Raw genomic sequence first — 26,495 nt, 5'->3', positions numbered from 1 at the left:
GAATTAATGTAATACTGTATACAAAATCTGTATTTGCTGACTTATCTGGTTAAATGATTAATACCATAGGGCAATAAATTAATAAAAATATAAAATAAATCACACGCGCTAATAGGGACGGTGCTGACACGTTTTCTATATTAAGCAACGCAGGCCATAAGTCCAGAGTAACTGCATAATAGTATTGCCAAGTTATATTAAAACTGTTTCCTTAATTGTGATGTTCAGCCACACTTACCATTTTATTATCTTTCAATTGAGATGCAATAAGTTTAAAAGTATTCTTGTTATGTCTCAGTGTAGAGAAACTGATATGTTGTAAACAACTCATTGATGTCAGAAGACAACCTCTTTGACACATAGTTTCATGGAACAAGCTGATTGTACATGATCTATAATGTGAACTTCTAAAAATACCTGAGGAATATCTGGACAGTGATTACAAGAAACTAATCATGAGGAAATAAAGACTAGTTTAAAAACACAATGAGTTCATTAGATACACAAATTAGTTATGAATGGACTGTCAAGATTCTCAGCTCTAGTGAGATGACTGTAAAGCAGCATGGTTTTTGTTGTAAATGCCACGGGAGGTCTGTGGTTGAAAGTGCAGTTATTCTTACTATACAATGTCTTAGGAAAATGGGAACCAACAGGAAGGCTGTTATACACAAAGAAATACAACATACCACTTCTGTTTGTCAAGGGCTTTGGCTGTGAAGTAAGTGTGATGTGTGATTTTAAAAAAATTCCCAGCATCAGGTTACTGGAATGAGATTGGACAGTAGGCACACCAGATATTTTCATGGGGCAAACATACAAAATTGTGCAGAATAATTGAACAAATAACTGGGCTTAGTCAAGAAAAAATTTCTCTCTTCACAATCACATAGGAAACCCCTCATTTCTTGCAAATACAATGTGATCATTTCTTGCTTATGAACCACCATGATAGCATCTATGCTAAATTAATAAATGGTTTTGTACAAAAACTTCGGTGTGTGGGGTTCTGATGATATATATATTTTTCATGTGACAATGTAAACTATGAATATATGTTACATTACAACTAACATTGTCAACTGACAGAAAAGTATAGTTGACAAAATGCTGTTTATTTATAAATACACTTTTTTACAAAAATATTAATTTACACAGAAGCCTGTCACGTCACATACTATGTCCCCACATACTTCACTTCATCAAATGCCTTCCTGGCTTTCTTCAGTTCTTCATTCATTGTAAGTAAATCCTTCACACGTGCATATTTCCTTGCGTCTTTTCGCACAAGGAAAACAATATCCTCAACCTGAACCCTTCCTGTCCTTCCAATTTCCATAGCTTTGTGTGTCTGAAAAATGAAAGAACAAACAAAAAAATCAGCAAAAAATAGCAATCACACTATTAATAACAGCTGGAGAAAATGTTAGTATACACACCATGGGATAAAAGAAATGTGCAACAAATTTGGTAAGCAACTTGCTTTATTGTGTGAATATGAAAATGTAGAAGGTTTAAAAAATATCAGAATAATTGCCCGCATTTGGTAATAACTGTCACATCTTCTTCAGTGATTGATGTGTAATAAAATGTCTTAATGACCTCTGTGTGTATTCATGGGAAGTTACTCCTACTATCACTCAATTGGGCCCTGGGATGTATTACTTTACTTGCCATCCAAACTGTAATGACTGCTCACCTACATTTGAAAATATTGATTTCATTTGTGATGAACAATCACTGTGAAAGTCGAAAACAGCAATTGTAGGCAGAAAACAGCAATTGTAGGCAGCCTACACAGTGAGAGCTGGGAGTATAAAGCTCTATGGTACCAGGTGTGAAGTCTAGGGAGTTGCCAGTTCTTCTGAGACTTGGATGTTGGAACCATTGTGACAGACATACACACAATTCTACCAGAGATGTCAGAGATTTGCTCCACATACTCTCATTGGTCAAGGGCATACCATCCATAGTTTACCAAAGATCATTGTCAGAGTTGCCAACTTTGGAGGATCAAAGAGGCTACACTTCGGCAACAGATATGTCAGAACCATTTGAGGCATCCAGGAAAGGATGTTATGTGGGTGTAACAATTTTCTGGAATATATGTATGACAAGGGACTATTTTATTGCACAGGTTATGTACCAAGGGGTTAGTGGACAATCTTGGCATACTGTATAAGGTAAAAACAAAATGTTGCTAGATTTGGTTATAAACTTTTATTGCAATATAACTTTCCCTCAAGGTACTTTATGCAAAATGAAGTATACTTGACTCAATATCCATACAACGGTCCTGGAGTGCTTTATGAGTAAGCTGGGAATTTCAGTTTTAGCCACAGGAAATAGATGTACCAGGGCAGACACTTTATCGAAGATAAAGTTGAGACTAACATGTCCCCAGGAAAATGTATTCCATGATATCAAGATTTCCCCATTACATACAAAGCTGGGCTGCTATTCCAATATCAGAGAGCCTCAGCAGTACTGATGATTTAAGAAGGGAAAATGGGCTGGAGGCATGAACTGACATTTGTGTTATGGAGGGTAGTCCATGTAGTAGTGTGAGCCACAATGCCATGGCGATGTAGTGGTTAGCACATCTAGTAAGCATGAGACCAGGGTTCAAGTCCTGGCCTTGGCACAAATTTTCACTCATTACTTCAGCTTCTATCCTTATCAAAAATAAAGCTGAGAAATGTTTCCAGGAAAACGCAATTCTATCACATCAATATGATAGCAGTTGTCAGCTTCCAGGAAGGGAAAAAATAGGCATAACTGTAGAAAGACACCAAATGACATTGGATGGCTGTAATTACTGAGTCAGCTGAAGGGAACTCAGATTATGAGGCTGGCAGTCCTGCTGGGAAAACTTCAGCAAGCAATAAGAAGAAGATGACACAGCCCACTGTATTTAGGCAGATGTGAAGCTGCAACAAACTAATGACACAAGGGCCATCAGGGCATGGGTGAAGTGAATGCAGCCACTCCCACTCCTGACATTCAGAGTGGAGTTCATATCCCGTCTGGCCATCCTGACTTGGATATTCTGTGCTACAGTGTATGCCAGGATGAATCACTGATAAGGTCATGGGAGACTTCCTGCCCTACCATTCAACGAAGTTATTTTGAAGTGTTTTGTGATAATTTTCAGAACTATATACAAAATTACTCTCACAACAACAATGTCCTGCTTTAGACATAGGCTGGCAACAAGCACATCTGGTAGCCAAGCTCATCGCCAAACCTCTGTAGAAGACAGATCAGAAGAAGAAAAACTGGCAATGGCAGTCATCCTGCAGAGGTTGCATTGAATATTTGACACAGAAATGCCCCATGCAGTACTGTTAACTTACGAAATAATCATTACTCATGCTGCACATCGATATGATAAGAGGACAGGGCAGGGTTGAAGGAGCCTTGCAAAGTCTTTGTGGAACCTCTCTCAACAGGACTCAACAGAAAGCCTCAGTGCTTTAAATACCAGCAAGAGAGGCATGCGGCCAAATACTGCCACAATAAGATGTGTCAAGTATGCTGGCAATCATGACAAATGTTGTTGCACGATAAGGGTGGATCACAAACTGATTTCTGGTCACTGTGGTGTAACACACGTTGGCAGCTGGAAATGGGTGGGAAGGGGTAGCTGCAAGCCCTTCTCACACCATAGTTGCACTAGTGGGAAGATGGAGGGCAAGAAGGTATTTGACCAGGTGAACATAGCTTGTGATAAGAGGTGCCAAGAATAAATGAAGATGTGGCAAGCTTTACAGCTAGCACCTGTGAGCAGAGTAGCAGTATCACTAGCAGTGTGCTATGGAGAAAAAGTAATTGCAGTGACAGAATGCGGCAACAGGACTACGAACAACAACAGGATGGGCGACAGAACTGAAAGGTGAAATTGCAGTGCTTATCACTCTGGCTGTGTTTAAGATCACCCAACACCTATCTGCTGCACTCCTGGAGGCAATGATGACCACACTTAGTGCAGTAAAATAAGGTGGCAGTTCTCACAAGATTTTCCATAGGTTCTCTCTGACTTTAAGGTGAATATCCGTGTTACCCACGTAATCCCATCCAAATAATTCCCCACTGGGAGATATAAGTGCCCCTCCCTCCTCCAATTTCGCCAACAGCTCCCTTCCCTAATAAGCAGAAGATATGAACAGATCCAGGGGCATATGTAGGGGGGGGGGGATTAAAAAAATGAAGTTTTTTTTTTAACTGAGTAATTTATTAGATTGATTTGTTAAGAATAACATCCCAAAGTTTTATAATTGAATTCCGGCTAGAAATAAGTTTTAAAAAAGTTTGTTTGTGCGTCTGCACCTGCCACACCTCCTCTTTCTATGCTGTGATCCACGACTTTTCTATGCTACTTTCTTGTGGGTCAATTTTTTGTTCACACAATTGAAACAAACTGCAGATAAGTCTAGAAGGATGTGAAAAGATTCTCTTTGCTTATTCCTTTGTTTACAACATGATTGTTTTAATAGTACATGCTACAAACTTATTTTATAGTTTTGCATATATCAACTTGTTTTGCTCAAAATGGATCATAACAGTGGACACATATTCAAAAAGGTGTGGAAATGTCGAATTTCACATGTCTAAAAGCTACAGGAAATTTAAATAACAGTATTACAGATGCTGCTCCTAAATGTGAACAACTCATGGTGCAAATATCTTCAGGAAAAAGCCAATGGAAAGCCATACACCCAAAAACATGGTTTACCACTTGCTGTTTCAGATGTTATAAAACCAACTTTCAGGTACCTAGCCAAACCCGAACTCCTGAAAAAAGTGTGTACATGGGAAAACACACAATATAAATGAGAGCTCACACAATACAAATACCTTGTCTGGATGAGTTGTCCAAAAACAGTATGTGTGAAGACATCTGCATGCGATGCCTGTCTAGTATTCACTAGTGAAAATGTTGGTAGGATTAAGTGCCTGCAGAGACTAGGCTCCCATCCAGGTGCATTCACGTTGAAGATACTCAGAAGGATGAATGAAGTGCGACTGGACAAAGCTAGACAGCTGAAGAAAAATGCAAAAGTTGGCAATGCAAAAGAGGCAAGAGAAGAGATTACCCCAGAAAGACGAGGAAGAGAATAAAGATTATGGATATGGACATCATTAGTCCCTAGACATATAGTGATACTGCCAAAAATTGAAATAAAAACTTCAAATGTGAATTGTCGTAAACTGACTTTTTTGAGATATAATGTACCTTTTGTCATGAACTATAAAGCAAACATCCTGAAATTTGGCATAGCTCTTAAGAATTACTTACTGAATAATCCTGTGCAGCACGTTCTACTACCTTTTCTCTGGGAAAAGTTCTCCTTTAAAATCTGAGAAAAATAGACCAGTCCCGAGCAACACAAAACTAAAAAATTAATTTCAAAGTATCTATGACTTTAAACAAAAATCTGCTCCACACATTTTATGAGCCACTTATACAGATGTAAACTGTGAAATTCCAATTTTATTGCTTCATTAGTTTGCAAGAAATGGTACATTATAGAAACAATGTTAATTAAAAATTCAAATATTTACACAATGAATGTTTATGCGCATTTTCCAACAAAAATTGCACAGAATATGAAGCATTATGTTGTATAAAGTAGTCTCAAGTTTTACTGCGTTAACTGTAATATTTTTGGACTTATATATGTTTAAGTACAAGAATGCATTTTGCGCTATGTATGGCCTTAAGGAAAAAGGAATCAACTGTTAAAGGCCTGGGTGATTAGAAGGGATGTTTCAGTTTCATAACACTGTTCTTGGCAAGGTAACTTTAACTGTCAAACATCTATATGCAAGCACACTGCCCATTCTTATTCTTTTTCTGGGTGCTGCTCTCTGATAGCATGATGGGAGTATGTCCACATCAAGATCCGTAATTATAATCTATCCCTCTTAAGACATGCCCAGACCTGGGGGGAGGGGGGGGGGGCGAAGTGGGGCATTTGCCCTGGATAGCAATTTCAGGAGGTGCCAAATTCATATTCTTGAAGAAAAAAAAAAGATTGTTTCACAAAGCGCATAGTATCCAGTGCACGTTGGTCTATCGATTGAACACATTCGAAGTTGATTCCTGAGTGAATCATAAGTTGATTTTTTAATGCGTGCATACTCTATGTGATGTCTCTGCCTGGGAAATCCTGTCGCATCTAGAAATTAAAAAAATTTCCCATAGACAAAAGGGGACGGGGCTATATTAGCCGAGCCGAATAAACCAAACAGGTGAATGCCAACCGCTGTTCATTTATGTGGTTGATTGGGTGTGCGAATGATTATCAATGTTATAATTATTAGTGAAATCCATAGATTCAGACTATCAGAGTAGAAATAAATGACTGACAGGAATAACAGGCAAGAAAGATTACGTGTTATCTTCTTGGTGTATCCAAGAAAATGAAATTTTGACACAAATTTTTGCCAGTATGCTACACTGCTAAGGGCCAGTTGGACAGCCCCCGGTAAGCAGTCTGTTCTCGGAATAGCATGGAGAACGCGTTGTACAAACACATAATAATGCGTAAACGAAGAATAAACGTGGTTAACTGAACTGGTGACTCCAGCAGGGTTAGTGAAGTTAATCGGAGAATAAGTTTGGCAATGGCAGGAATAGTACAGAGTTAGTGATGGCAAGATTGTTGGAAACAGGAAGGAGAAGAAACAGGGACTTCTAATAAATTATATGGAAGAATATGACGATTCTGAATTTATATAAAAATTTTGTACTACTACTACTTTTCGATCTCATGCTTGAGAAACTGGAGCATATGAATGAAATGTGAAGCTATTTCCTAACATAAAACTTTTTGCTTGTAGTAGACCTACTAGGCACTTGATATAGGTACTCTGTGAATTACACTGTCATGTTTTTTATGTAAATGAGGTAGATAAAAATGACCATTTGTGCTAAAATAGTCACACTTATTTGGCATGTGTTACAACTGCTATAATATTAGAAACACCTATTTCATTTTATATAGTAAACAGTGACAAAATAGATGTAATCAAATCGAGAAACCACATCAGTCTTGCGTACTATCCATAATAACAGCTTTTACAGTATTAGACAACATTTTGATTTTTCATGTAGCAAAATTTTTGACGAACTTTGATAAGGAAGCAAATTCTCTTGCAAGAAGGAAAGCGCACTGTGTAAAGCTGTGGCAAGATTAGAGAGAAAAAAATGCTGGGACCTAAGGATTGAAGAAGAAGAGTTCTTATTCTCCTAGCCACAAATAATCCCACACAGTATTAATTGTGATTGCCCTCCTCTTCTTCTTCTTCTTCTTTTATTTTTTTTTTTTTTTGGGGGGGGGGGGGTGTGTGGGGTGCTGGTTGGATGTTAAACCGGCTGACTGGGAGCAGGAGAGGCACCAAAGGACATTTTAATTTTCACTGTCCTGAATATAGGCTTGATAGTTTCCTTTGCTAAATATACAAGTTTGAATTTGACAGCGTGAAATACAGTGACAGAAGAATGCCATGTGAAGAGGCGTGGTACTGCACTTTGGCACAGTTAAGACCAAATTACGTCTTACATTTCCTTGAACACGTATGTTTTATACATCTAACTATTCTTAAAGCTGTGCTTTTTTTTTATGTCCTAACTCAAACACTCGATGGGGAGGGGCGCAAGGAGGGGGGGCACTATCAAGGTTTTGCTGCAGTTCAGAAATATCGTAGATTCGGGGCTGCTCTTAGAGCGAGTGAATAATGAGTGACGTGTGAAATTACACATAACTTTCCCCCTACTTTCCTAAATGTGAAATTTTTACTTCCCTGGGGATGTTCTTCCTTTCCAACCAACTGACTGACAGACAAACAGTTTGTGGCTAATAGAGACAATGTTATGTTTCACTGCCAGCAAAGATGACTTATTTTATTCATTTACTTATTTGTCCTTTGACCATTTGACACAACAGACTAAAGATACATTCCACGTGGGAAAAATATATCTAAAAACAAAGATGCTGTAACTTACCAAACGAAAGCATTGTTATGTTGATAGAGACAATAAACACACAAACACACCCACAAATATCAAGCTTTCGCAAGCCAAGGTTGCTTCATCAGGAAAGAGGGAAAGACGAAAGGATGTGGGTTTTAAGGGAGAGGGTAAGGAGTCATTCCAATCCCGGGAGCGGAAAGACTTACCTTAGGGGGAAAAAACGACAGGTATACACTCGCGCGCGCACACACACACACACACACACACACACACACACACACACACACAGGCAAACCCGCACACATACAGACAGCGCGCGTGCGCGGGTGTGTGTGTGTGTGTGTGTGTGTGGGGGGGGGGGGGGGGGGGCGCGCGCGTCGTGTATACCTGTCCTTTCTTTCCCCCTAAGGCAAGTCTTTCCGCTCTCGGGATTGGAATGACTCCTTACCCCCTCCCTTAAAACCCACATCCTTTCGTCTTTCCCTCTCCTTCCCTCTTTCCTGATGAAGCAACCTTGGGTTGTGAAAGCGTGAAATTTGTGTGTGTGTTTTTTATTAGAAAGAAACATTCCACATGGGAAAAATATCCATCCGCACATATACAGACACAGGTAGACATATGTAAATGCGTGTGTGTGAAGGTGGCTATTGGACAGATGGAGGTCAACGTCGAGGAAAGTGGCATGGGATTTGGAGTAGGACCAGGTGAATCTGATGGAACCAAAGGAGTTGAGGTTGGAGAGGAAATGCTGGAGTTCTTCTTCATGATACTTTCCACCTTCTAATACCATGTCACCCTCACAACATCCCCACAGCGACCCCATTAAGTTTTATTTACATTCCCTCCGCAAACATGCCTTCGCCCTAGCCAGATTACGCTCCCATATTTTATTCACTAACGCTTGTCTGACATTTGGCATTACCCCCAAAGGCCTCACACTTAAAGTTCCCATCTCTGGCTGTAACCCTTCTTTCCATCAGTCCCTATACCAGTTCCAAACTGAACAATCCATAGCCCTCAGCCGCCTAATCCTTCACCTACACATCAACTCATCCAATAAACACACCCGTCAACTCCTATCCCTAATCAACGTCCTCAATCTTTCCTCTCCCACATCCACACCAGCTGGAGCATCCTCCTACAGGCCAACCACAAATTAGAACAGCATGCCACCCTCCACCTCAGAAAACTATCCAATCTCCTGGTTTCCCGCCTCCAGAAAGGCAACTCAATCACCCTCCACAACCTTTCCAACAAACCTCAACCTCCTCTCATTGCACACAGACCCAGTCTCTCCCATCTACTCAATCTCCCACTTCCAGCTCCACTCCCCCCAAAACCTCAAAATTCTAGTCAACACAATCTGGAACCACAACACCCCAATTCAGTAGTTAACCTTTCCTCCAAACCTCTGTCCCATTCAAAGGCCTCACCTTCAGCCCCACCCCCAGATTCAACCAAACAGCCCTCGTCAAAGATTTACTGTCCTACACTCATAGTCTCTGCTGGAAATATCACTTTGCCATGAAGAAAAATAATCCTAAACCTGCTCCTAATGATCCAACTCCCCAAGACACTATCCAAATTGAACCCTGCCTGAAACAGTTCCGTCCTCCATCACAGCGGGACCCACCTCCTCTTCCTCAAAATCACCCTCTCCAAACCTTCCAGGAATTTCTCACTTCCAGCCTTGCCTCTCAATCTTTCTTGAAAAACCTTAATCCTACTCCCAAAATCACCACAGCTGAAGCCCAAGCTATCCGTGATCTGAAAGCTAACCAATCCATCGTCATTCTTCCGGCTGACAAGGGTTCCACGACCGTGGTACTTTATCATCGGGAGTATGTGGCTGAGGGGCTGCGTCAGCTTTCAGGCAACACTACATACAAAGTTTGCTAAGGCAATCCCATTCCTGATGTCCAGGCGGAGCTTCAAGGAATCCTCAGAACCTTAGGCCCCCTATAAACTTTTCACCTGACACCGTCAACCTCCTGACCCCACCAACACCCCGCACCCCTACCTTCTAGCTACTTCCTAAAATTCACAAACCCAAATATCCCGACCGCCCCATTGTAGCTGGTTACCAAGTCCCCACAGAACGTATCTCTGCCTATGTAGATCAACACCTCCAACCCATTACATGCAGTCTCCCATCCTTCATCAAAGACACCAACCACTTTCTCAAACGCCTGAAATCCTTACCCAATCTGTTACCCCCGGAAACCATCCTTGTAACCATTGATGCCACTTCCCTATACATAAATATCCTGCACATCCAGGGCCTCGCTGCGATGGAGCACTTCCTTTCATGCCGATCACCTGCCACCCTACCTAAAACCTCACCTCCTCATTACCTTAGCCAACTTCATCCTAACTCACAACTTCTTCACTTTTGAAGGCCAGACATACCAACAATTAAAGGCAACAGCCATGGGTACCAGGATGGCCCCCTCGTACGACAACCTATTTATGGGTTGCTTAGAGGAAGCCTTCTTGGTTACCCAGGCCTGCCAACCAAAAGTTTGGTACAGATTTATTGATGACATCTTCATGATCTGGACTCACAGTGAAGATGAACTCCAGAATTTCCTCTCCAACCTCAACTCCTTTGGTTCCATCAGATTCACTTGGTCCTACTCCAAATCCCATGCCACTTTCCTCGACGTTGACCTCTATCTGTCCAATGGCCAGCTTCACACATCCCTCCACATCAAACCCACCAACAAGCAACAGTACCTCCATTATGACAGCTGCCATCCATTCCATATCAAATGGTCCCTTCCCTACAGCTTAGGTCTTCGTGGCAAACGAATCTGCTCCAGTCCCGAATTCCTGAACCATTACACCAACAACCTGAAAACAGCTTTCACAACCCGCAACTACCCTCCCAACCTGGTACAGAAGCAAATTACCAGAGCCACTTCCTCATCCCCTCAAACCGAGAACCTCCCACAGAAGAATCCCAAAAGTGCCCTACTTGTGACAGGATACTTTTCGGGACTGGACCAGACTCTGAATGTGGCTCTCCAGCAGGGATACGACTTCCTCAAATCCTGCCCTGAAATGAGATCCATCCTTCATTAAATCCTCCCCACTCCACCAAGAGTGTCTTTCCGCCATCCACCTAACCTTCGTAACCTCTTGGTTCATTCCTATGAAATCCCCAAACCACCTTCCCTACCCTCTGGCTCCTACCCTTGTAACCGCCCCCGGTGTAAAACCTGTTCCATGCACCCTCCCACCACCACCTACTCCAGTCCTGTAACCTGGAAGGTGTACACGATCAAAGGCAGAACCACGTGTGAAAGCACCCACGTGATTTGCCAACTGACATGCCTACACTGTGAAGCTTTCTATGTGGGAATGACCAGCAACAAACTGTCCATTCACATGAACGGACACAGGCAGACAGTGTTTGTTGGTAATGAGGATCACCCTGTGGCTAAACATGCCTTGGTGCACAGCCAGCACATCTTGGCACAGTGTTACACCATTCGGGTTATCTGGATACTTCCCACTACCACCAACCTATCAGAACTTCGAAGATGGGAACTTGCCCTTCAATATATCCTTTCTTCCCATTACCCACCAGGCCTCAACCTCTGCTAATTTCAAGTTGCCACCGCTCATACCTCACCTGTCATTCAACAACATCTTTGCCTCGGTACTTCCGCCTCGACTGACATCTCTGTCCAAACTCTTTGCCTTTACATACATCTGCTTGTGTCTGTGTATGTGAGGATGGATATGTGTGTGTGTGCGCGAGTGTATACCTGTCCCTTTTTCCCCCTAAGGTAAGTCTTTCTGCTCCCGGGATTGGAATGACTCCTTACCCTCTCCCTTAAAACCCACATCCTTCGTCTTTCCCTCTCCTTCCCGACGAAGCAACCGTGGGTTGTGAAGGCTTGAAATTTGTTTGTGTGTTTTTTATTGTGTCTATCTACCAGCACTTTCCTGTTTGGTAAGTTACAGCATCTTTATGACAGGATTAGGCAAGGATAGGACAGTAAGTCGGCCAGGGCCATACCAGTGGAACCACCCTGACATTCACCTTAGCCACTTGGGAAACCATGGAAAATCCAAGTCAGGTTGGCCAGATGGGGTACAAACTCCATTCTTATTGATGTGAGTCTAGTGTGTTAACACTGTCTTAACCAGGTCCCTCAGTATATAATAGGGAAAGCAAACAATGATACTCAGGAAGCTGTCACCAACATCTGTCAGTGGAGTGAGGTTATTTATAACTGACAGTGACTCTCAAAGGGACAGCATTCGTGAACAAGCCAAATGAATTCATCTTAATATTATGCAGAATGCTATGAACCTTCCTATGTGATAAGCTCAGTTGTGATGTAATGTTGTCTGCCTGCCAGGATAATTTGATTAAAATGTTCAAAGTTTCATCAGTGGTTGATAATGGTCAGTTTATTACTGGCAGGAGTCATCAATGTTTATATTTTGTAGCTCCATAACAAATCTGTTATTTTTTATTGCTTTATTTCAGCACCTTTCTGGCAACATGAGCACTATCACAGATGATTTCTAAAGTAATGAGCAGAATCAGGTTTGAAATCCAATGTGTACAAACATTGTCTCAACTACAGTGCACAGTTATATGTTGTCCAACTAATGGCAACTGGACATTGCTCTCTGACAAATACATGTCTTTTGTCCAACTGTAAATAGTTTCAACTTGTCCCTTTTCCAATCTTGTTGACATATGCTATTCAATTCTGGGAGCTTTTGTATACATTTCAAATAATGAACAAACCACTTCTGGACACTACTGTTGCAACAAAGCACAAAATTCACACATGAAAACAAATACAATAACTATTAACTGAAAACAATAAAAATAACACAGAAACTTACCATTTCTGTAATGAATTCAATTACGAGATCCTCTAGAAGATCAACACTTTCTGTATATGGATTTTGATCATCACCAAAGCCATACATCATGCAACGAAGTTCTTTCGAGAATAAGCGCTTTCTTCCAGAAAGTGTCTGTCCAAGTGGTAAATCAGACTCCTCTTCCTCAAACTGGAAATAAATTTTTGTGGTCATTATAAATCAATGCTAGTGTTAGACTTTATGAATAATCAATTTCATTTCTCAAAATGTTTGTTACAAAGTAAGCGTGTGCAGTGGGAAGTTTTATGTGCATATTCTAAGCCATAATAAATGTAATGTAGGTAACTGATGAATGGTGTGTGGTGGGGGAGGAATAGTTGTAAGTTTTACAGATTTATCAATGAGCTACTGCACTGCAGATAATTAGTTGCCTTTCTTCATTCCTTTTTTTTTTATTGTTTCCAATAAGTAATTTTCAGTATTATAAGGTATCTTCCTGTGCCTCCACACTGGAAAAGGCCACGAGACAGAGGAAGATATCACTTGGATTGCATTACTGTGAGACAGAGATTCTGAACTCAAATATTGGGTTTTGAGGTGTACCCAGATCTGGTCTCAGCGATACTGAGGAACAATGATGTGAGTCTGAAGTCCTTTGAGGCTGTAGCTTCTCTGATAATTACTATGACATTAGGTACAAGACCCATACTGAAAGAAATAGGCACAAATTTTTAAAATTTTTAGACAAAACAAGTATGTCATTCTACTTATATATTTTATAATAGAGGGAAACATTCCACGTGGGAAAAATATATATAAAAACAAAGATGATGTGGCTTATCAAACGAAAGTGCTGGCAGGTCGATAGACACACAAACAAACACAAACATACACACAAAATTCTAGCTTTCGCAACCAACGGTTGCCTCATCAGGAAAGAGGGAAGGAGAGGGAAAGACAAAAGGATGTGGGTTTTAAGGGAGAGGGTAAGGAGTCATTCCAATCCCGGGAGCGGAAAGGCTTACCTTAGGGGGAAAAAGGACGGGTATACACTCGCACACACACACATATCCATTCTGTGTCTGTATAACTGTGGATGGATATGTGTGTGTGTGTGTGTGTGTGTGTGTGTGTGTGTGTGTGTGTGTGTGTGCGCGCGCGCGCGCGCGAGTGTATACCCGTCCTTTTTTCCCCCTAAGGTAAGTCTTTCCGCTCCCGGGATTGGAATGACTCCTTACCCTCTCCCTTAAAACCCACATCCTTTCGTCTTTCCCTCTCCTTCCCTCTTTCCTGACGAGGCAACCGTTGGTTGCGAAAGCTAGAATTTTGTGTGTATGTTTGTGTTTGTTTGTGTGTCTATCGACCTGCCAGCGCTTTCGTTTGGTAAGTCACATCATCTTTGTTTTTATATATACTTATATATTTTCTGTCACATTTCAACAAAATCTCCATTTCTTCGCACATATTTGGAAGTTTGAAATTACCCTTACAATAGAACACTATTCCAGCTTCCTGAAAACACTAACGCACTGCTTTACAAGCACGCTCCATCATCTCATAGCATTGGCCTCACATTTGTTCCTTAAAAAAAAAAAAAAAAAAAAAAAAAAAGGGTTGGCAGTCAGAGGATGCCCAAGTCGAGACAGTAGAGAGGATATGGAAGAGTTTCTGATCTTCTCCACAGTAACATGAGAAGTGTGACGACATGCATTATCCGACTGGAATATGACTTTTTTTCTGGGGTATTTATCGTGTAATGCACTGTAGAGCGGGCAGCATTTATGGTTTGTCCAGGTTCAAGAAAATCACTCAGAATCTTTCCTTTTTGCATTCCATGGAGGTAGGCCAGGGCAACCACTATGAGGATTATATTTTTGCCTGTCTCTTAACAATTCTGGCACGCACACAGGCTTCTCCGTAGAACTGTTGAAGTCTGATGTTAATTGCAGCACATTTTTCCTCTTTAACAAGGAATTCCATGAGACCATGCTGTCAAAACAAAACATTGTTGTTGGATATTTTGGAAAGACTGCCTGTGGTCATGTTGATTGGTTGGTTTAAAAGAGGGGGGAGGGGACCAAACTACGAGGTCATTGGTCCCTTGTTCAGACGGAAACAATGCCACAAGGGTTAGAATAAGACAATGAGACTTACAACACAAAACAGAATGAAAGGAAAAACCATGACGACGACTGAAGGGCAACAAACACTTAAATGGACAAAAAGGGACAAGAAAACCACAAAGACACAAGGAACAGGTAGAAGAGGTTAAAACAAGAAATGAGGTTACCATGGCTGGCTGACCAAGGGGATAAAAAGGAAAAGCCAGCCACTCTGCAACACATTAAAACCTCCATCCTGAAAGCAATAAGGTGGAGGGCACACAGGGACAAAGGACATGTGCTAAAACTTAGAGCAAATGAAAAACTCACCCTCACGAATAAAACGTAAAACTAACGCTGCTGTTGGCGCATTGTGTGGGGACTGGTGTCCTCAATGGTTGGGAGGGCAGTGTCCCCGAGGTGGGAGCAACTGGGGGTAATTGCCCCTCACCGTCAAGGGGGCAGGTGTAGCCTACTGGCTCCGAGAGCCGCTGGAATTTGCGGAACTGATGGGGCTACAACTGTTCTCATAGCAATAACATATGTGGTGGTCACAGCCACAGGATGTAGGTGCTCATATTTTCTCTTAGCCTCGGTGTAGGTCAGTCAGTCCAGGGTCTTGTACTCCATGATTTTCCTCTCTTTCTGTAAAATCCTGCAGTCTGGCGAGCAAGGTGAATGAGGCTCTCTGCAGTTGACACAGATGGGAGGTGGGACACATGGATTATTGGGATGTGATGGACATCCACAATATCGACATGTGACGCTGGAAGTACAGTGGGACAACTTCCAGCACTTAAAGCACTGCATCGGGGGAGGGATATATGGCTTGACATCACAACAGTAGACCATCACACTGATCTTCTCAGGTAAGGTGTTAACCCTCGAAGGCCAAGTTGAAGGCACCAGTGGCAACCTGATTATCCCTCGGACCCAATGAACGTGCCACACGAAACGAACACCTCGCTGCTCTAAACTGGTGCACAGCTCATCGTCAGACTGCAAAAGAAGGTCCCTGTGGAAGATAATACCCTGGACCATATTTAAGCTCTTATGGGGCGTGATGGTAACAGAAACACCCCCCCCCCCCCCCCCAACTTGTTACAAGCAAGTAAAGTCCATGACTGGGCAGAGGATGCTGTTTTTATCAAGACTGAACCAATATCACATTTTGAACAAGCCCTCCACATCCCCAAACTTGTTCTCTAAATGCTCTACAAAAAACTGTGGCATCATCGAAGCAAAGGAGTCCCCATCAGTTCTCGTACATACGAGGTACCGGGATGAGTAAGGTTTGCTGCCATCCTTAGCCTGCTTTCCTCCCATGGTGTGGCCAGGGAGGGGAACGATTTAGGATCATACTTCATTGGATGTACTGAGACTTGGAACGCTTAGAGACTGCTGGTGTTTGATCACCAGCAAGGGATGACGTGGTGTACTTCATTGCACATCTTCCGCTCTGATGCCACCCACTCTGGCCAGGGGCCCTCCCCACTGGTGCCACCCAGCTGCAGCAAAGGCAGCCTTGGCATACATGAGGAGTTAACGGCGCAGGCATCATCAGAGTGACCCTTGTGTTGATAGGGGGCTACAATCAACAGTGTACATGGCGGTCCCACCACAACGGGCTGGCTACCGTGCTGGATATCAGGTGCAAAGAAGTCCATGGTCATCGTCGGCGCAGAAAGTGACACCTGGGAAGGTGTCCTCACCCAAGAGATGGAGAATGAGCTGGAGTGCAGTGCAACGACGAGAAAGAGGGCTAAAGATCTCAAGCCACAATGGACATGATGCACCATAAGGTACCCTTCCCCAATTGGCTCGATCCTTGGGAAAATTTTGAAAAATGGAGGTCAAACCCTACAGTTGTCCATCACATAAAGGCCAAAATGTGAGAGACTCCTTTTAGTCGCCTCTTACGACAAGCAGGACTACCTCGGGCCTATTCTAATCCCTGGACCCACATGGGGTTGTAGTCAGGTGATAGACACTAATGACAGCACAATATGTTAATATGTGCGGTAAAGTATGGTTGCTTGTGGCTTTCAGTAGTTCAGTTGAGGATGAATGGACTTGCCTAAAAGGGGGAGTAATAGAAGTTGGAGGGACAAATTTAGCTTTAAGAAAAGTAACTGTTAAGAAATCGTGGGTAACATCAGAAATTCTTCAAATGACCAACTAAAGAAGGAAATATAAAAATGTCCAAGGATACAGAAATATAAGTCACTTAGGAATGAAATCAATAGGAAGTGCAAGAAAGTTAAAATGAAATGGCTGCAAGGAAAATGTGAAGAAACTGAAAAGGAAATGGTCACTGGAAGATCAAATTTAGATTCAACACGTAAAAGTATCAAAATAATTTTTGTAGAAATGTAAAACAAAGGCATCAACATTAAGAGTGAACAAGGAATTACATAAATAAATGCAAACGAGAGAGCAGACAGGTGGAAAGAGTACGCTGAGGTTTTCTGGAAATGAGTGTTTGCTGATATGACAGAAGAAATTGGTATCAATGTGAATGATATAGAAGATCCAGTATTATAATCAAGAGTTTGACAACACTTTGGAAGACTTGCGATAAAAAAAGGCAGGTGAGATAGACAACACTTCTTACAAATTACGAAAATCATTGGGGAAAGTAACAACCAGAAGATTATTCAAAGCTAGTGTACAGAATCTATGACACTGAAGACATACCCTTGGACATTTGGACGAATATCAGTCATAGAATTCTGAAGATAGAAAGGGCACATCAATGCAAGAACCATCACACAATCAGCTCAACAGCTCATGCATTTATGTTGCTTAAGAGTATAATACACAGCAGAATGGTTGGTTTAAAAGAGGGAGGGGGGACCAAACTGCAAGGACATCGGTCCCTCATTTTGATTAAAATAGTTTCACAAGGGTGGGAGTTAACCAGTCAAGACATACAAAACACAGCTGGGAGAAAAGAGAAAACCACAAGAATGACAGAAGGGCAGCAAACACGGGAATGGGCAAAATTGGACAAGGAAATCACAAAGAGACGCAAGAAACATGCAAAAGAGATCAAAGCAAGAGAGCAGATTACCATGGCTGGCTGACCATGAGAATAAAAAGGAGAAGCCAGCCACTCTGCAACACGTTAAAACCTCCACCCTAAAAGCAATAGGGTGGAGGACACAGAGGGACAAAGGACACACATTAAAACTTAGATCAAATGATAAAACCCACCCTCATGAATAAAACGTAAAACCAAAGCTGCTGCTGAGGCATTGTTGCCCAACACCGAAGTTAGGGTGCTGGGAAAGTGGGAAATCCAGCAAGAGGTGGACAACCGTCATTTATGAGCCACAGCGACACCGAGGTGAGTCCTTGCAATGGAGGAGGTAACCATGCGTTAGCCACGTATGGCCATTGAGGAGCCAGCAGAGGACAAATGATTCCCTGTGAGAGGACTACATGGAAGACTTCCTCACATTTGCACTCTCCTCAATAACACACAGTTTGTTGTGGGTACTGATATAGCACTCCATCACCCAAAGCCGAAAAACCTGAAGCCACTTTGTGGCCTCGGTACTTGTCAAGAATCGAGAGGAAGTGGCGGTGATAAGCCGCGGGGTTAATTGAGTCCTTAGGGCCGTGTGAAAGGTCCGGGCGAAGCTGCGGCCTAGGTGTACACTATGGAGGTGTATGTGAATGGACCTCAAGTATAGGTGATAAAGGCAGTTCAGAAAGAAGGGATCGGACACGAACTGCAATTGGAAGCCCTGACCTGGGCCGCCAATGTGGGATATGAACCGCCATGGTTGGGAAAAGGAAACGGTAATTCGGATGCACAGCAGAACTACGAACACGTGCTACGTAACTGGCCAGCATTTGTGCATGCCTAACCTGCAAAGGAGGCACTCCGGCTTCCACAGGCACACTCGTCACTGGACTCGTCCTAAAAGCTCCCGTCACTAGGCGAACGCCACAGTGGTGCACTGGGTTGAGTAAATGCAATGCTGAAGATGCCGTTGAACCATAAACCACACTCCCATGGTCAAGGTAGGACTGAACACGGGCACTGCAGAGCTGCGGCACCATAGAGCGATCTGCACCCCAGTTGGTGTTGCTCAGGCAGCGGAGGGTATTGAGGTGCTACCAGCACTTCCGCTTAAGCTGACGAAGGTGAGAAAGCCAAGGCAATCAGGCATCGAAAACCAGTCCTAAGAATCAATATGTCTCCACTACAGTGAGTGGATCGTCATTAAGGTAAAGTTCTGGTTCTGTATGAACGGTATGATACTGACAGAAGTGCATAACTCATGACTTTGCGGCTGATAACTGGAAACCGTGGGCTAGAGCCCATGACTGTACCTTGTGGATGGCTCACTGTAGGTGCTGCTCAGCAACACCAGTACTGGTAGAGCAGTATGAAATGCAGAACTTGTCTGCATAAAGAGAAGGTGAGACGGACAGTCCTACAGCTGCTGCTAGACCATTAATGGCCACTAAAAATAGAGAAACACTCATTACAGAGCCCTGTGGGACCCCATTCTCCTGGATATGGGGGGAACTATTGGAGGCACCAACTTGGACACGAAAAGTACAAAGCGTCAGGAAGTTTTGGATAAAGATTGGGAGTGGGTCTCGCAGACCCCATTCGTATAATGTGGCAAGGATATGATGTCACCAGGTTGGATCATACGCTTTTCGTAAATCAAAAAAGACAGCAACCAGGTGTTGGCATCTGGAAAAGGCTGTTCGGATGGCAGACTCGAGGGGGACAAGATTATCAGTGGTAGAGCGACCATGGCGGAGGCCGTCCTGACATGGAGCCAGTAGGTCAAGTGACTCCAGGACCCAACCCAACCACCAACATACCATATGTTCCAGCAGCTTACAAAGAACGTTGGTGAGGCTGATGGGTCGATAGCTATCCACATCATGTGGTTTTTTTCCGAGTTTGAGCACCAGAATGATTGTGCTCTCCCACCATTGCGATGGAATGAGGCCATTGCTTCAAATCCGGTTGAAAGTGATGAGGAGATGTCACTTGTAGTCAGACGAGAGATGTTTAATCATCTGACTGTGGATCCAATCTGGTGCAGGAGCTGTGTTGGGGCAATGTGCATGGGCACTGAGGAGCTCCCGCTCTGCAAATGGGCGTTATAGGGTTCACTGTAGCGTGTAGTAATGAGAGGACTTTCCTTTTCATCCGCCATTTGAGGGTGCAAAAGGCTGGAGAGTAGTTCTCCGACACAGAGGCTCGAGCATAGTGCTCGCAAAGTGCTTGGCAATAATGTTTGTGTTGGTACATAAAACGCCAGTGATGTTATTGCCAGGGACACCCATTGAGGTCTCGTACCCAAAAAGACGTCTGATCTTCGTCCAGACTTGGGAAGGTGACCTGTGGCACCCAATGGTTGGCACGTACCTCTCCCAACACTCCAGTTTCCATCGTTTTATAAGTTGGGAAACGCGAGTACAGCAGAGTCACTTAAAGGCTATTAGGTGCTCTAGGGAAGGGTGCCACTTATGTCGCTGCAGAGCTCGCTGATGCTCTTTAATTGCCTCAGTGACCACCAAGGGACTGTCTTTCGCCGAGTGCACCCTAAAGAAAGAGGGATTGTGTTTTTCACTGCAGAAACGAGTTTTGAAGTGACCTGCTCAATGGCAAAATCGGTGGCACCATGTGGGGGAGATTCAGCGGTAACAGCAGAAGTGACAGCTTCCCAGTCTGCCTTGTTTAAAGCCCACCTGGTAGTTGTCTGTGGTCATGACGCCAGGGAGTGATAGGAAGATGGGGAAATGGTCAGTACCACACAGGTCATCTTGTGCTCTCCAGTGGATAGATGGGAGAGGGCCAGGACTACAAAGCGAGAGATCAATGGCTGAATATGTGCCATGTGCCACACTGAAATGTGTGGTGGCCCCAATATTTAAGAGGCACTAAATTTTCAACCCCCCTACCTTGGCCAGTAAGCACGGTGCCACGCCACAAGGGGTTATGCGCGTAAAAATCTCCCAAAAGGAGGAAAGATTGGTTGGTTTAAAGGGGGGGGGGGGGGAGACCAAACTGTGAGCTCATCGGTACCTTGTTACCAGTAAAATAATTGCACAATGGAAAGAAGCAAAGAAAGGAGTACAACTGCACTGGGTTGAGTAAATGCAATGCTGAAGATGGCCGCTGAACCATAAACCACACTCCCATGGTCAAGGTAGGACTGAACATGGGCACTGCAGAGCTGCGGCAGCATAGAGCGATCTGCACCCCAGTTGGTGTTGCTCAGGAAGCGGAGGGTATTGAGGTGCTACCAGCACTTCCGCTTAAGATGACGAAGGTGAGAAAGCCAAGGCAATCAGGCATTGAAACCCAGTCCTAAGAATCAATATGTCTCCACTACGGTGAGTGGATCGTTATTAAGGTAAAGTTCTGGTTCTGTATGAACGGTATGATACTGACAGAAGTGCATACCTCATGACTTTGTGGCTGATAACTGGAAACCGTGGGCTACAGTCCATGACTATATCTTGTGGATGGCTCACTGTAGGTGCTGCTCAGCAACACCAGTACTGGTAGAGCAGTATGAAATGCAGAACTCTTCTGCATACAGAGAAGGTGAGACGGACAGCCCTACAGCTGCTGGTAGACCATTAATGGCCACTAAATATAGAGAAACACTCGTAAAGAACCCTGTGAGACCCCATTCTCCTGGATATGGGGGGAAGTATGGGAGCACCAACTTGGACACGAAAAGTATGAAGCGACAGCAAGTTTTGGGTAAAAATCGGGAGTGGTGTGGCGGCACGGTACTTTCCGTCCCTTTACGACGAACCTGCACCTACCTGTGAACATTGTCTCAGCAGATCATCAGTAGGAAAGCCAAGTGAAACGTACTGTACTTCGACATGAACCAGGCTGCAATTTAAGTCACTAATCTACGTTTCAGGAGAAACACGAAATGAAAGGTTGGAAATTTTGTCCTCAATTAATATATTCTGAAACTTAGGTAAACAAGTATCACTGCCAAGCCCGTGCTAGTCTTAACACAGTCACTCATAATCCCTGTCACTCACGTTAGCAAGTTTATGGTGTTGCATTTCCCGAAAACGTAATGGCTACAAAAATACTGATTGTTTTTGATTGAGAATGCTCGCCAAATATTAAGTCTGTCGGTACCAAATGCAGTCACAGTTTTTAGCCACCGACCTGCTCAATACGCCACGCGGAATATATGTCTTTTCTCAGCACCAAATTCACTGAAAAATTCCGAAATTTCTACACACACTTCGGAATAATTATGCCGTCACTTTCCAACACTTTTGATGTATGAAACCTTGCTAGATCCGGCAACTTATCGTTTCCATTGGAACTACTACTACACACGTCCGATCTGTTTCATGGCTAGGCTTCGACTCTTCTCTAGAACACTCTAAGTCTTCTTTTCCAGCAGAGAGAGGCGCGCGAAGAATATTGCTTTACCATTGGTCAGTTTACTCAACGGCCAATAGCAAAACAACACTTTCCCTCATCAATCGCGCTTTTCATCAATAACCAATCGCAAAATAGTAAACCTAACGACTGCACTTTTTACCGACATAATTATCTAATATGCTGAAGTTTTGCTTATGCATAAAGTTATTTACTATTGTTATTTATAACTGAATTGATTTTCCCTTTACCATAAACTTACTTTACAAAATTATTCTACAAAAATCCCCTTTGTCCATATCCATACTTCTTCGAAATGTTCCCACACTAAATCCTACTACATAACTCGTTAAACAATTATCTTCATATTAACCTTAAACTACACTCACGCATCATCCATACTGCTAAAACACATTTATAACATTTTACATACACAAAAAGACATAGCAACACTTTATGAAAATACTAGAACAGTGTATGAAAAACATTCTATTACTTTAGTGCACTCTAGTGGGCATAATCGAAACTAAAATCAGTCACCCTATTCAATATTGTCCTCTATCGGCTGATACATAAACTACGTGCGCGTCCAGTCTCGCGTCACCATCTGTCACTATCCTGCTCTGAGACACATGTCCCACTTAAGCGCCTCCAAGGCAGGATCGTTATACGGCGCTACGCCTCAGTGGGCCTCGCAGACCCCACTCGCATAATGTGGCAAGGATATGTCGCCAGGTCGTATCGTACGCTTTTCGTTAATCAAAAAAGACGCAACCAGGTGTTGGCATCTGGAAAAGGCTGTTCAGATGGCAGACTCGAGGGGGACAAGATTATCAGTGGTAGAGCAACCCTGGCGGAATCCGTACTGACATGAAGCCAGTAGGCCATGTGACTCCAGGACCCAACCCAACCACCAACACACCATACGTTGCAGCAGCTTACAAAGAATGTTGGAGAGGCTGATGGGCCGATAGCTATCCACATCAAGTGGGTTTTTTCCAAGTTTGAGCACCAGAATGATGGTGCTCTCCCACCATTGCATTGGAATGAGGCCATCGCACCAAATCCGGTTAAAAGTGACGAGGAAATGTCACTTGTAGTCAGATGAGAGATGTTTAATCATCTGACTGTGGATCCAATCTGGTGCAGGAGCTGTGTCGGGGCAATGTGCAAGTGCAATGAGGAGCTCCCACTCTGTAAATGTGGCGTTATAGGATTCACTGTGGTGTATAGTAAACGAAAGGACTTTACCTTCCAGCCGCCGTTTAAGAGTGCGAAAGACTGGGGGGTGATTCTCTAACGCAGAAGCTCAGGTATAGTGCTCATCATAGTGCTCTGCAATCGCGTCTGCCCCGATAGATAATATGCCATTTATGTTAACACCAGGAACACCTGTTGGGGTCTGGTAACTGAAAACATGTTTGATCTTTGCCCAGAGATGGAAAGGTGACGTATGGCACCCAATGGTCGAGACATATTTCTCCCAACACACCTTCTTCCGTCATTTGGTAAGTCGGTGAGCACGGGGCTGTTTAAAGGCTATGTGCTCCAGGTAAGGGTGCCGCTTATGCCGCTTTAGAACTCCATGAAGCACCTTAATTGCTTTAACGACTTCTGGCGACCACCAAGGGACTGTCTTTCACCAGGGGGCACCATCAAGAATGAGGGATCGTGTTTTCTGCCACAGAAACGATTTTTGTAGCCACCTACTCAACCATCACACTGATGTTCCCATGTGGAGGAGATTCAACGGTGACAGCAGGGGTGAAAGTTTCCCAGTCCGCCTTGTTTAAAGCCCATCTGGACAGGCGTCTGTGGGCCTGACACCAGGGCAGTGACAGGAAGATGAGGAAATGGTCACTACCACACAGGTCGTCATGTGATCTCCAGTGGATAGATGGGAGTAGTCCTGGGGTGCAATCAATGGCCAAGTAACTACCTTGAGCCACACTGAAATGTGTGGTGGCCCCAATATTTAAGAGGCAGAGGTCAAACTGAGACAGCAAAGTTTTGACATCTCTGCCTCGCCCAGTAAGCATGGTGCCACCCCACAAGGGGCTATAGGCATTAAAATCTCCAAAAAGAAGTAAAGGTTCAGGGAGTTGATCAATCAGTGCAGCTAATACATTCAGGGGTACTGCACCATCTGGAAGAGGATATACATTGCAGACAGTTATTTCCTGCATCGTCCTTATTCTGACAGCCACAGCTTCAAGAGGGGTATGAAGGGGCACAGTTTCACTACGGAGTGAGTTTAGGACGTAAACGCAAACTCCACCTGACTCCCGATTATAGTCACTACGGTTCCTGTAACACCCCTTATAGCCGTGGAGGGCAGGGGTCCGCATTGCTGGGAACCAGGTTTCCTAGAAAGCAATGCAGAAAGCAGGTGTAAAGCTTAACACCTGCCGTGGCTCAGTGAGATGGGGGATAAAACTGCCCCAATTTCACTGGAAAATTACGTGATCGGGAGACTGGGAAGGCATGAAACACTCAATGAGGCAGTGTACGCCTCAGGGTCACCTGCTGCCACCAGGTGAGTACCTGTATGATCGACATCCATTGTGTCTGAGGGCCCAGCAAGCTCTAGGTCCTCAGTGGACGTCAGAATCTCCACCTCATCCTCAGACACATACCTTGTAGGGAGTGGTGATGTGGGTGTCACTGCAGTGCCTTGGTTCTAGAGGGTATTTTTCTTTTTATGTTTTTCTCGCTGCTCCTTAGGTTTGTCCGGCTGGGAGTGCTTCACTGATTCAGTCTCAGGGACTGAGGAGGAGCATGAAGCCCTACGACCAGCTACCTGTGGTTGCTTCAGCCATTGGTGGGTGTCAGCTTTGCCACTGGTAGGAAGCTGGGAAGGGAGTGACCCAAAGGATCCCTTCCTAGCGAGAGAAGCCAAAGAAGACTTAACGCTTCTCCGGCTGAGAAGTGGGGGACTGACATCCCCGATGGTTGGGGGAGGGGGGATTGCCCTTGAAGTAGGTTGAGCAGCAGCAACAGAAGAGAGGGAAGTGCCCCCCACCTTCAAGGGGGCAGGTGGAGCCTGACTGTTCTGAGAGTCAACTGTACGCAGTGGAACAGAACGTGGTAGAACCGTTGTCATTGTGGCGGCGTCAGTTGACGTCATGTGCCTCAGTGTGGGTCCAGGGTCTTGTATTCCATTATTTTTCTTTCTTTCTGGAGAATCCTGCAGTCTGGCGAGCAAGGCGAATGGTGCTCTCTGCAGCTGACACAGACGGGAGGTGGGGCAGAGGAAGTATTGGGATTTGAAGGACGTCCACAATCCCAACAGGTGACACTGGGAGTACAGAGGGAAGACATATGGCCGAACTTGCAGCACTTAAAGCACCGCATCAGGGAGAGGGCTATATGGCTTTATGTCGCAGCAGTAGACCATCACCTTGACCTTCTCGGGTAATGTGTCAACTTCGAAGGCCAAGATGAGGCACTGGTGGCAACCTGATTATTGCTTGGACCCCGGTGGACGCGCCAGACGAAATGCACACCTCGTCACCCTAAATTGGCACACAGCTCATTGTCAGACTGCAAAGAGGGGACCATATTTAAGCTCTTATGGGGCATGATGGAAACAGAAACATCCCCCAGCTTGTCACAGGCTTGTAGTGGCCGTGACTGGGCAGAGGATGCTGGTTTGATCAAGACTGACCCTGACTGCATTTTGGACAAGTCTTCCACCTCTCCAACATTTTCCTCTAAATGCTCCACAAAAAATTGGTATCATTGACAGGAAAGGTTCCCCATCAACTCTCGTACATATGAGGTACCTGGGAAAATAAGCTTCGCTGCCATCCTTAGTCTGGTGTTCCTCCAATGGTGTGGCTGGGAGGGGGGGGGGGGGGTCGTATTGCACAACATTGAAGTTAGACTGCTTAGAGACTGGTGGTGTTTGACGACCAGCAAGCGATTATGTACTACGCTTCATGGCATGTCATCCGCCATGGTGCCACCCACTCTGACCAGGGGCCCTCCTCACAGGCGCCACCTAGCTGCAACAAAGGCCACCTGGCAGGATGGCCATTGCCAGGAGTCCCGATGCCCCAGGGTGACGGGCATAGGTGAGGAGTTAACGGCGCAGGCATCAGCAGAGCGATCCCTGTGTGGTCAGGTGGCTACAACCAACAGGGTACATGGTGGCCCC

General features: G+C 44.0%; 1 protein-coding gene across 3 annotated transcripts in view; it reads right to left on the bottom strand.

The window, feature by feature from the left end:
• Positions 1-1,002: 1,002 nt before the first annotated feature.
• LOC126242038 (transcription initiation factor TFIID subunit 13) overlaps positions 1,003-26,495 on the bottom strand; it is a 428,741-nt gene continuing 403,248 nt past the window's right edge. For 2 of the 3 annotated variants that reach the window (XM_049948058.1, XM_049948057.1), the window contains exons 2-3: positions 12,851-13,021; positions 1,003-1,351 (exon numbers count right to left, since the gene is read on the bottom strand). In XM_049948058.1, the coding sequence (XP_049804015.1) occupies positions 1,178-1,351; positions 12,851-13,021 (345 nt within the window). In that variant the 3' untranslated portion in view covers positions 1,003-1,177. Of the gene's footprint in view, positions 1,352-12,850; positions 13,046-26,495 lie in introns of those variants that run through there. The other variant, XM_049948056.1, reaches the window with a different exon arrangement.

Source organism: Schistocerca nitens, chromosome 1, assembly GCF_023898315.1.
Source record: "Schistocerca nitens isolate TAMUIC-IGC-003100 chromosome 1, iqSchNite1.1, whole genome shotgun sequence".
Classification (NCBI taxonomy): Eukaryota; Metazoa; Arthropoda; class Insecta; order Orthoptera; family Acrididae; genus Schistocerca; species Schistocerca nitens.
Note: the sequence above shows the minus strand (reverse complement) of the source record. Positions and strands in the feature narration are given on the sequence as shown.